Source organism: Tetrao urogallus (genome assembly GCF_951394365.1).
Source record: "Tetrao urogallus genome assembly, chromosome: 2".
Classification (NCBI taxonomy): domain Eukaryota; kingdom Metazoa; phylum Chordata; class Aves; order Galliformes; family Phasianidae; genus Tetrao; species Tetrao urogallus.
The window spans coordinates 20,018,579-20,031,605 of NC_136814.1; the positions used below are offsets into that span (position 1 = coordinate 20,018,579).

The following is a 13,027-nucleotide window of genomic DNA, read 5'->3' on the forward strand; positions in this document are numbered from 1 at the left end:
GAGGGCAGAGAACATATTAAGGATGTGAGCGATTAGCTAAAGAAGGCATACAGTCTGTCTACATAAAAACATGGTGATTGGGAATTCCTTGGAAGTTTTTCACCTTCACACTCTCTCAGCAGGTTTGCTTTGCTGTGCTGCTAACAATCCCATGCCATGGTGCTGTCGTATTATTTTCCTATGAATATAGCAATGGGAAAGCTATTCTCTCAATTATTTTCCTGAGAGAAACTATGTGGGGTTCCTTACACAAGTCACTTTTCAACTGAGCACTCACCAGGGCAGTACGTTGTCATTTCTGGTCCTCACAATAGCTGCCTGAAATTGGGGCAGGGGGAGAGAGGGAGGGTGTGAAAAAAGAGGTGAAAAAGAGGAAATAGAGGAAGAGCAGAAAGAAAAGGGTGTGTGATTCTTTTACTTTAAACTTGAGCACAGAATATTGCAGAGTGCAGACAACTTAAAACATTGTAGGCAATAATACTATTACTTTTGAATCATGATGGATTCTAACACTGACTGTGAAGTTCATATTTTGAGTAAAGTTCTTAAATCTCCGTTTTCTGTGTTTTTTAATCTACTTTTTTTTTCTTAATCTCAGCAAAATCCCTCAAATTCTCTGCTAAACGAAGCATTGTGCTGTTGTGTGTTATTTTTCCATGACTGCCCATTATGTTTGATCAAAGCAAAAAGTGTTCTTATTCACCATTCAAATGGGATTGTTCCTTATTCTTTCTGTTTTATGCATTGATCATACCATGATACCTTGTGTTGGTGCTTATTAGAAACTGGAAATACACCAAACACAATAGGTAGATAGCTGCCTTAGTTAATATAGGGAGTTCCATGCATACTACGTACATAATAAATATAGTGGTATGCAAATGTCAATTTTAATGATACTGAGTATAGTTAGCAATTCTCTTCCTGACATATGAGTTGGAAAAGCATTTAGTTGTTTGCATTGCCTCTGAGGTCAAAGAGGTGAGAAGGCAAGTTGGTACCTCCCCTCCTTGCATTGTTTTCCCCCTCCAACTCTCTGCAAAAAGGTGGGGGTGGGGATTGTAAAGTAAGTTGAAATCTTAAAACTGATGAACGTGTGCATATTTCTATTTCAGATTTCTTGTTTTGTTTTTGATGACTTTTGGTTTTCTTTGCCTTTCTAAGTCCAGAAATGAATAGAAGATAAAATTCTGAATTTAGGCTTTTCCTAGTGAACCTATGTAATTTTTATATTTAGCTTTGTTTTGATAAGAAATCAGTGATTTGTGAGAATAGTTACTGGAGAATTGCAGTAAGAAGTATATCATGTTATTTGAAACTAAAAGGGGGGGCTGAAATTGAGGAACAAAGAAGGCATGATCAAGCAAAATAATAGCTCTTTAGTTCCCTAGTGTAAAGGAAAAAAAAAAAAGCACAAATCAGTTTTTGCTGTGAGTTAAAAAAGAAAATAATTCTCCGCTTATTGGATTCATTTTGTAGATTGAGATCAATGAAATTTTTCCAGCAGCAGCATGAAATCAATTGTAAAATAACATATAATTCACATACTATACTGTAAATTATAGTTTGTTTGACATTAATCACTGAGGTTTCCATTCACTGCAGTGCATTTTCGTGTAACAAAATTCTGGATAATGCTTGTGGATCTATTTCTAATGTCTGAGAGTGATCTGTTTTTCATGTCCACAATTGCCTACATTTGATCTTATGCAAATCGTGCAATCAAGCAAATGGAAAACAAGGCATTGTTGCTAGAGGACCTTGACAAACAGTGGCTGTGTAGTTTTAAGAACCTCCTTACTCTGCATTCTGATTCATGTTCATGTATGTAGTTATTTGAATTCATTTATCCACTATGAAACATCTTGAACTTTAAACAGGAAAATGTCTGCCAGATCAGATTGTGACAAATAATTGCATCAATTACCATTTAATATGATTTTAGTTGTTTAGTTTGTCAGTTTCTAGTTCTGAGTTTAAAGAGACTACACTATACTGTGGGCTTATAATCTTTGATGAAGTCTATGGAGAGATTTTTATTTATCAACTCATACTTTGCGTAACGTTCCTCAGACTCTCATTTGTGTTTTCTTCTGTCTGCTTCTAACTTCATTTTTTTTTACTCTTAAAAAACACAATATTTCAGGTTGTGTTATACAATGTATTCAGCATTTATTAGTCAAAATACATTGGTATTTTTTAAGTCAAGATGAGGAGTTAAGACCTCCTGTGACATGTGACATTTCCATATTTTAACTCTTTTTACCCTTTTTTTTTTTTAACCTCCCCTCTCAGTACCCTTTTCAGTTGATCTCAAAAGACTTTGCTGCTCCTGCATTCAGTTTGCATTCCTTGTTCTTCCCATTCTTTAAATTTTTTCTCATTTCCCTGTAATCTCTTTTTGCCTTTTCCATTCCAGGCACTGGGATGAACAGAATAATTAGAAGTTTCTTACTGAATTTTTTTTTTTTTTTTTTTTTTTTTCCAGGAAGGAAAATAAAATATTTTCCATCTGCAATTCTCTTAATCCTTGACTAATTCCTCCCTGTTCAAATTTAATTAGGTACTTCCAGAAACTCTTATTTATGTGGATGGTCTCATGAGCTAAAGTGTGCATCAAATCAAGGTTTCAGTAAAAGCTACTTTTCAAAAAAGCAGTTCCTTGATGAGTGATATTCTGTAAAGTTGAGAAAAAATATCCTCCTCTAATAAAATCCCAAATGTCTGTATAAGGAAAAGATTCATCTACCATAAGCAAATGAAAACTTCCTCTGCTTGCTGAGCTGGCTGGAGCACCTGCTCTGAGTGTACCTTCCCCCTCTCACCCACTGCTTAAGCACTGCTTAACCCTGGTAGAATCAAACCCATTATGTTGATTAAATATGTCACTATTACAGGCATTCTTTGATATTTTTTTTTTATTTTTTAGTCACAACAGTATTTCTTTTAACTCACATTTTGCTGTGTCCTTCATAGAATGATACAACTGAGTGATAACTGAGTTTAAAAAAACAACAACAACAACAACAAAAAAAAAACGGCAGGAGTTCATCCCCTCCTCACAAAAGCAGAATAAATCAGAAGGAATTCCTTTGTAGGGACACACATTAGACAAAGGGAAAACTAATGAGAAAGAAGATGGGGTCTATGGTATTTCTTTAGTGATGGTCTGATGGTCATTCAGTTACAATTTTTAATTTGTACTCAAATATTTTTGTATAAAATGATAGTTGGATATTATTTGGCTCTGCGAACACTGGCATTTATTACGCCTTGCAAAAACACAGAGCTATTCTAGCATATTAAAATTTGCTTTTATATCACACTCATTTTATTTGTATACCTTACACTGTTGCCAAAATCTAAATCATAAATTTCTTCTTAAAGGATTTGCTCATTAAAATGTGCAATTTGTATTGCAGTAAAAAAATAAAAAAGATTGGAAAATTCTATCTGAATTACTCTACTAGTATAACTTTTATGATAAACACTCTTTTATTAGTACACGAATCCTAAAAATATATGAAGCTCAAGACATTTTAGAATATTTATTCAGCAAAGATACTGTGTTTTATTCACCATTTTCTGCAGTAATTGAAAATCAAGATAGCTTCAAAATAAATAACCACTTAACAGTTGTCTTGCTATAGTATTAGACAGGTTGTCTTTTACTGAGATATGTTTTACAAATGTTTGATAGATAAAGAGAGAACAGTGGTGGCAACAGCGAGCTGCCTTTGTGTTCATGCTTAAAGTGCACAGAGTGAATCGTATGTCCTGATGCTTGACATTTGTATAGTATACAGCACATTTTGTACATATATAAAATCTGTATTAATGAATCTATACTAGTTTTCCATGGCTTGATCTTCTTCAAAGTATTAGTCACTGTGGCAAATTAATATAGTATGTAGCACCAAGAAGGCTCTCCCGAAATTCGTTGAGATGGCCCAGTTGTACAGTATGACTTGAACTCCCTAAACCTTCTTGTCACTGCTCTGGGTCAAATCTGAAGCAGTTAACAAAGACAGGCTCCCCATCCTCTGAGCTTTCTGAATTCACTACTTTCTGAAAGTTACAAACAGGGTAAAATTAATATGCAAAGTATTATAAATATGCCATCTGCATTTTCTTTTTCTGCCCTAGATTTAGCCGTTTTTACACCCCACCAGTTTCTGCTCACCGCCTGCACAGTTGCTGGCTGTACGAACAGTTCCCAGGTCACCTTGTTTACAGCACAGCTGCCACCATCTCACGTAGATGCCCCGGTCCTGACGATTTTGGATTCTAGAACAATATACGTGCAGTAAGTAAAGATTTCTTCTTTCCTGACAACACAATAGTGCATCAGTTTATTCAAGAATTCCAGTGAGTTCAATCAGGGGAAGGGTTTGTGACATAAAATTAAATTTATTATGATTAAATGCATAGAAGTGATTAGTTTAGTGGTTCTGTGCACCTTCTGATTATCACTTGCCAACTTAATTTCCATTTTGTCTTTACGCAATCAGTATAACCTACATATGGGCATAGCCTCTGCAAACTTCAGTGCAGGAAAGGTTTTGGTGATATGCCCATTTTGTAGCCTCTGCTTTGTGTGTTACTGTAATCATTTATCTATTGGGTACAATTAGAGCTTTGCCTTAGATTTATTTTTATGGCTGCACAATTATGTTTTCAAATTCTTGAGGTAAAACTCACGAAGTTCATGAAGAGCCTTACATTTTTTTTGAGTATGGTCTGAATCTTTCCTAGTCTTAATCACATTTTACTTTTATTTGCAGATGGAAAGAACCATTAGAATTAAATGGAATCTTAGATCGCTATGTTATTTATATTGCCAACAATGAGCAGAATTTTACAAAATGGGATGTAATCTACAACAGCACAGAACTTTTTCTGGATTTTACTATTCGGCACCTTTTCCCAGGCACTGAATACCTCATAAAAGTAGCTGTAAGTTTTCTTCTATTTTTTACCATAAGAATTTTCTCTTTCTTCCTAAAATCTACAAATAGAAGAAAATAGTATAAAGGAAGAGAGTTCAGTGTAAAGTAGCTGCTTGTTCTAAATATTTCAAAAGACTGTCTTTTTTTATTGCTTTTCTTTATCAATGATTTTATTTTTGTGATGAAATAGAGAAGACTCAGTTCACTGAAAACCTAAAAACATGTATACAGAGGCAGGGAATTGTCTCTGGTTTTAAGCACATTGCTCGTTTTATAACAATATCTATATAAGGATATTTGCTTTGATAAATGCCATAGAAAAATATTCAGCTCTTGATTATGAATAAATTTACATTTATGTAGACTGGGTATGCATTCATTTTTTTCTTAACGTGCTCTTGAATGTTCTAAATATTACACTGCAGGAAAAAAAAAATAAACTGCCTTTGGGTGGCGATAAGAATCTGACTTGAACTTGAAAAAGCAAGGATATTCAGTCTAATTAAAGCTTAGATTTGTGTTGAAATTAATTCATTTGTGCCTAGGTAACTCAGTGCAGTTAATTGTATAGCATATAGAATAATACCATGTCCAAAACTGTGACAGTACTTCAGCAATCAGTTTAAACCTTCAGAAGCAAGCAAGACTATCAAAAGTATTTGAGATGTCCTGCTGTGCCACAGCTTTGCTCTTCTCCCACCCAGCTCCTGAACACAGGTGCAAAGAGAGAGGATGAAGGGAGAATTAACAGCTTGGATCTGGAGAGCCAGGGCTGCTTTGTTTGATGTTTTTGCTTTGGGATATAGTTAAAGCAGTGAAGTGGCATGTGGATTTTGTTTTTATTTTATTAATATATGCAGCTTTTCTCAAAGTTACTGAACACACTGTTAGGAACTCTTCATTTTTATATTTTATCTCTAATTTATTTATATTTCTATTTTCTAAATATATATATTTGCAATGCTTCAGCAGTAACAAGAAACTAAGAAGGGAGCATTTCTTTTGGTGATAGTTAAATGGATAAAATGGTCTCTGATAGTCAGGTTAGAGGACTCAAGAGTCTTTGCAGCTTTGAACATAGCAGGTCAAAAACTCGTGAGATGCCCAGTATATTTGAAATGGTAGAGCAGGAGTTCTTAAAACATTCAAAACAACCCCAACAAAAAAGAAAACAAACACAAACCCCTACCCTCTCCCCACCCTTCCAATAAAAACACACAAATCAAAACAAACGCATGTGGAATGAAGTTGAAATATCTACTTTTTTGGAATTTTGTGAAAACCTCTCAATTAAAAATAACAGTATGCCTTCAACTCTGGAAACTTGTTTAATCTCTCTAGTTTTTTTGGTTGGATGAAATAAGCTAGCCTTTTTCTTTTTACTCATTTCACAGATAACGTTGATTTTGTTTTGCGTTCGTACAAAATTAGTTTGTGGTTTATTTCAGAAAACTGAAGGCTGATTTATTGTAACTTGCTTTGAACACTCAACTCACCAGAATTTTCGGCACCTCACAGACCAGTGACTTCAACTTTTGTATGACAAGTTTGGACACACTAAGCAAAATGTTTATCTTTGTATGCTGTTATATTTTTTTCCACAGTTGATGACTGCCATTTAGTATGTAGAAAAAGAATTGTTGCGTACTGTAAACAACTGCAACAGCTTTTATAAACAAGTCTAATGCTTCTTTCCAAAAGTCAGCCGAGTAGTCTAAGGTCATGTCTCCCCAGATTAGTGCAAAAGGGATTTCCTTTTGCTCTGTTCCTTCTCTAAGCTGGTTGGATGCGATCCAGGCCAATCTGAAAGCAAATGGAAAGCTAAAAGGCTGCATTTAAAATTAGCTGGAGTGGCACACCCTTTTATATGGCTTGAGTGCTTTTGTGATGTCTCTGTTGAATGTCTCCTTGCTGCTGTGTTGTGTGAGTAAGCTAGCTAAGGTGCTGGCTGGAGTATAATTGTTTGGCCTCTTTACGTGACATGCATCTGTCCCTTGGCTCTCTGAACATGTTGCTATTTTTTCAAATTTTGTCCCAAATTTGTTTCCAGTGAAGATCAGAGTGTCACAATGGGGCTCAAAGTGTAGGCTGTAGGACTTCATGGCTTTGAGTATCTCTGTGTGGGATCACTGGAGTCTCACTGATGTCCTCTGCGTTTGGATGCAGTAATCTAAAATACCACAATTTAAAATGCAGATGAGCTTTTTCTTATCGATTTTCATTAGAAGAATCAGAAACTTCATATACCAGCAAATTTCCCAGATATGAAAATTGATCTTCATGAAATTCAAGAAATAAATGAATAGAAAGGCTGCAGTTAATGAACTTCTGAACTGAAAAGCCCTCAGCTGCTAAGGAGCTAAATGGAGCTCGTTTAACAAGGGAGCAAGGAATACAGGAGGAAGAGGTCTTCCAAGAGGTCTTTTTCTTGGACCTTTGTGAAGTCAGTAGAAGCAAAATAATTTGAAGAGCAGTCTGGCTTTGCTGGAAGGATGATGTTCTTAAGCATTTTGATAAGGAAAATATTTAGAGTTATGTGAGCATCTGTCTAAGTTGACACTAAGGCATTTAAAGAAAATGCCACTTCTGTATATTCCCAAAGCAAAGTTTGCATTCTTTCCTTGTTATTTGATAGCCCAAACTGAATACCAGGAGTGATTCTTAGTTGTGTTGAGAGTGTAATTTCCAGTGAAATCAAAACAATCTTGGTGTGTAAAATAGCCTCTCATTTACAAATAGTTCTCTTTTTTACCTATGGGTATGCAGCTCTGAAGTGGAGCAGGAAATAATGTTGACTGTTTACCAATTTGAAACACACTGGGAAATAAGAAACCTGAAAATAATCCTTTCAAATAATATACACAAGATTGGAAGAAGCATCTTATTCCTGTAGGTCTGGATTGTAAGGATGGTTTTTCTTTGTGTGCTGATGATCCAGAAAGCACTACTTGCCTACGTCAACATACAACCAAAAAAGAAAGATCATGACATAAGTTTTAATGAAGAAGTATATCTGAATCCTTATTGAATTTGAGTTTGATGTTGTTTATTGCTGAAAATAAAATTGAAAGCAAAAAATAAAATAAACAAAAAAAGAACATTCAAAATCAATACAGAGTTTTACATAGTCTTGAATATGTTTTTTAACTTCTATAGCTTCTCCTCTTGCCATTGATCTTAATGTGAATAATCAGCAAACTGGTGCATGTAGGGGGCTAACTGTGTGGCCTAATGTTTCTGCATGTAAAATTTTAAAAGCCTGGTATATGAAGCGATCTGCAAATTCTTGCACATTGCATTGCTTCATAATCAAGCAAAATGTAAAAGTGGTGTAATCAATCTTTTCTTCCCTGATAGCTGAAATACAAATGATTTGACTGTTATCCATAAACATGCAATAATAACTGTTACGTATTGATTTATAATACAGTGTTGTTTTACTCTTTTAATTGCATCTGCACACCACTCAGTCTGCTGTCATGAAATGCAGAAGTTTGAGTATGATTGTTTTTTCTGAAGGACTATTCAGTGAGACAATTCTTTAGGTGCATTACAAGGTGGTTAGCATATACTGTCTGAAAGTTGTGACAATTCTTTATTCAATTCCTGAACAATTTTATCCTATAAATGATAGATACTGTACTGCAGTATTCTTTAACTGTTTCTGCAAAAGTGTTTGAAATCTAATTGTGATTATGACTTTCAGCCAAATGCAAAATGCTGGGAATCAAATATTAGTATAAGGTTCTATCAATATTGCGATTAAAAACTGAGTATCATTAGTAGCTTCTCTTGTTAAGATAAGAGTTAGCTAAATTTAAGATAAGACTTTTATGAAAAACACAGGTTTACTAAGTTCAGATATGTAAAAACTATAAAACTAGAAATAATTCACTGCTAGGCTCAAAAACTGTTGGTATTACATTGAAATATGTTTATTTGTTGTGATTAATATTTTAAGGCTTGCACTGGAGGTGGATGCTCAATAAGCGAGTCTAGCACAGCTGTAACAGATGAGAGTACGCCAGAAGGTGTTCCTGCTCCAAAAGCCCAGTCATATTCATCTGACTCCTTTAACATCTCATGGGCTAAGCCTGAGTATCCGAATGGTAAGTGAACTCTTTTAGCCTCAAGTTAAAAAGATGATTAGTAAAGGTAAATTAATATTCTAAATGGCAGCTTATATGTGGTGCTTAATTTTTAATGATCATTTTAGCACATAAAATACCTGAGATAGTATCATTGTCTGCAGCTAGGAGATTGTGGTTTTCAGCCTACTGTATGGTTTCAGTAGCTCAAAAGTGCTCCCTTTTGATGGTTCTTGTGTACTGCATCTCATTGTTTAATGTTTTCCAAGACAACTGAGCTGAGGACAGGCCACTCTTGCAGAATATCCATCTAGGGTATTCATTCTACCCTCAAATAAAACATCAATTTCTATTTCATTAATAGATAAGTAATAAGCATTACATTATTGTTCTGTGTAATTATCTTGGAAGTGTGCATTTGCTTGGCTATGGAAGTTAAATAATACATTTTCTTTTGTTTAGAAATGTTTTCCAGTGGGAATTATCTACATGTAACACTTTTGGACAAATTCAACACTTCTGATGTTAATATCATATATCCTTGAATTTCACCTTGGTTTTATTATTACTTGTATGATAGATTATATCAGAACAGAGAAAGCTATGCAGAAATCACTGAATTTAAGCAACATACATTTTTTTTCTCATTGGGTATCATACTCAATATAAAATAAGAATTATAATTCTTATTTTAGTTATAATTCTTAGATAATTCTTATATAATTCTATGACTATAATTCTTATTTTAGCTTTATATAAATTTCATATTTCCCCTGAAAGTTTGCCCAGTTTAAAGTGTGGGAGAACAGACATATATATAATTTCAATACAAAGCACTTGAAACACTTTCCAAAAAATTAGTGATTGTAAGGCTGCATACTTATAGCATTCTGTTAGATATTATGTTACTTTTAAAAGGAATTAAGGGTATGTCATTCGCTGCTAAATACATTATTTGATAATTTAATGTTCTTTGTGTTGGTGTCGCATTTAAGATTTTCCCTCCTAAACTCTTAGAAACTTTCAAACCCTGTTACTGAAATCCCAGTGCACATGGCAAAGGCTTAGTGGGAAGAAAGGAGAGAAAGGAAAAAAGAAAGAGGGAAGGAGCAGGATGAAAAATGTGAGCTAGAAAGCAAGATATCCAAATATGTGGCTTAGTGGACAAAATATGAACTATTTCCAATTAAACTGACTTTAAAAAAAAAAAACAAACATTTAACTGATCGTGTTAGGGCCTCATTGCATTATCCTCACCTTGTGAGGGGAAAAAAAATCTAAATTGCTTAGAGGGTGATTTAAGTAGCTAAATATGTATATAACTGTGTGCACAAATGCATATAACTATGTTAAATTAATTAATTAAAATACGTTAAATTAACGTATCTACAAAACAGCTTAAAGACTGTAGTTGGACAAATAAAGTTCCACAAGCTTCTTTTAAAAGAGCTGCAAGTTGGAAATATGTGACCGAACTTACATGCTGGAAACAATACTTGCCACCAGAGGGGTCTGGACAGACTTGGGAGGTGGGAACATCATGTGAACCTCATGAAGTTCAACAAGGCCAAGTGCAAGGTCCTACAACTGGGTTGGGGCAATCTCAAGCACAAATACAGGCTGGGCAATGAGGGATTGAGGTCAGCCTTGAGGAGAAGGACATGAGGTTGCTGGTGGATGAGATGCAGGGCCAGAAAGCCACCTATGTCCTGGGCTACATCAAAAGCAGCTTGTTCAGCAGAGTGATGGAAGTGATTGTGTCCCTCTGCTCTGCTCTCATGAGACGACACCTGCAGTGCTGTGTTCAGCTTAAATTAGTGTCATGGTTTTATGATTTCTGTTATTGGTGTTCCACATCATAACATCATGTAAAGCACAGGGAATTAAAGAGTTAATACTCGAGTTCTGTGGACTGACAACTTTCCAACTTTCTCAGAAGAGAAGCATTACATACCCCAGAGGACTTTGTGTTCAGAGGGGAAGATAAGACCCACAAGTCACGGGATCTCTCTCTCTCACAGAATGTTATTGGGTTGGAAAGGACCTCGAGGATCCTGAGTCTCCAACCCCCCTGCCACAGGCAGGGCCAACAACCTCCACATTTTAATACTAGACCAGGTTGTCCAGGGCCCCAACCAACCAAGCTTTGAGCATCTCCAGGGATGGGGCAGTGTGTGTGTGTGTGTGTGCTCCCCAGCCATTTCGCTTTCAATTCGGAGTAAGGCCTTTTATTTTGGATACTCTCTCGATCATTTTATTTGATTTATTAACCTTCATTCCAATTATATTATATATTCTGTTATCTCATATGATAACTTCTGATATCATATTTAGTAAAATTAACTTTCCTCCTTGGATTGTTGCCGCTGTCCTGTTTTTGTGCTCAGCTCCCATCTCCCTACCCTCCTCTTTCCTGGCCAGTGGGCCTGTGGGGCATGGACACAGATAAATTTAGATAACATGACAGATTAGATACAAAGAAGAATCTCTAGGAGAGTGAGGAGGAACTAGAGCAGGTTGCCTGGAGAAGCTGTGAATGCACCATCTCTGGAGGTGTACATGGTGAGGTTAGATGGTGCTTTAGCCTAGTGGGAGGTTCCCAGACCATGTCAGAAGTTTGGAAGTCAACTCTAAGGGCTCTTTCTGCACAAACTATGATATGATTCTATAAACCTATGTGTTGTATGTTCTTGTTAACACAGTGTTTACTGCATATAGTTTGTCTCTCCTTTTAAATGTAATAAAAAGGTTGTTACAGAGTTTAAAAACAAAAACATAAGTTGTGAGAGTAGTTTTATAAAAGAAATTATGTTCTTCTGTACCCTGTAAAATGATTGTGTTAATTTCATATCTTCTTGTCATTTAAAGCTTGTGGAGTACTTTTCCCTTGGAATTGTTATTTTTTGGTGATGTATGGATAGTGTGTGTTAGACATTTTTCATTACATTTAGAATTGGTGGGAGGGATTCAAGTGCATTTGGCTTCTGTTGCTCTGCCTTGTAGAGAAAAGCTGCTTTTTCCACTTATGAGCTCTTTAGTACTTAAGTGTGGAAGAATTGCTGTCTTGTGAGAATTTGGCAGCCAGAAGGGCATTAGGGCCTTCACTGTTTCATCGTGGTATGCTCTCACTTACACAATGATCAGCAAGGGATATGTGAATGTACTCTCATTTTTCTTCTTTCTCCTCCTTACTCCTTACTTTTTTGGAGCTTCAGAAAGTACGTATAAGTATGAACACATTTTACCATGCTCTTTTTTCTTCTTTTCCCCACTTCCCTGTTTGCATCACTCATTTCATTAAAAGGCTTCAAAAAAAAAGACAGAGTTTTAAGACTTTTTACCAAGCAACTGTTTGATCAGAAAGTTTCCATTGTGTAACCTTTTTTCCCACTTCCAGCATATCTTTTCAGATGCCTACTGGCCACGTCATCCATAATTGCTGTCTGTCAGTATTTTAAAATTGAGTAGGTGGCTGAAAAATACTGTGGTTGAAAAGACTGAAATAAATGAAAGTTCAGCAAAAAAAAAAAAAAAAAAAAAAAAAACCCCTTAAATTTTGGTACTTCAGCATGTTAGAGGTATATTCTTGTGGTTGTAGATTAATGGAGTTCTAATGTAGCCCCCTTCCTCGGAAGCATCGGAACTGTTTCCCGCTCTTGGCTTAGTTGTTTGGCGAGTTTCAGTCTACTAAGCATAAGTAGTGTTTCTTTAATTTCTTGATTTTGTCTTGATTTCAGGTGGAAACCTCAGAATTGCAACAATTTGCACATCATAAATTGGCATTTCCTTGATAAATCTCAGGGGCCACCCTTTATCTCCTGTCTTCTCACACTATAGTACAGAAGTTACTGTATATTTCTATGAACGCAGAAAGCTAATTAGGTCTTGCTGATGTTGAGTAGATGTATAGTCTAACTGGGATTTGCACAGCATGGACTTTACTATATTCTCTTGGTATATATAGTGTGTAGCTGCCTGTTACTAAATGGG

General features: G+C 35.4%; 1 protein-coding gene across 1 annotated transcript in view; it reads left to right on the top strand.

The window, feature by feature from the left end:
- Positions 1 to 13,027, top strand: part of USH2A (usherin) — a gene marked incomplete at both ends in the record, with an annotated part of 372,871 nt that overhangs the window by 180,868 nt on the left and 178,976 nt on the right. Inside the window, 3 exons of the mRNA XM_079550589.1 lie at positions 4,147 to 4,306; positions 4,785 to 4,956; positions 8,911 to 9,058. Coding sequence (XP_079406715.1) covers positions 4,147 to 4,306; positions 4,785 to 4,956; positions 8,911 to 9,058 — 480 coding nt within the window. The remainder of the gene's footprint in view (positions 1 to 4,146; positions 4,307 to 4,784; positions 4,957 to 8,910; positions 9,059 to 13,027) is intronic.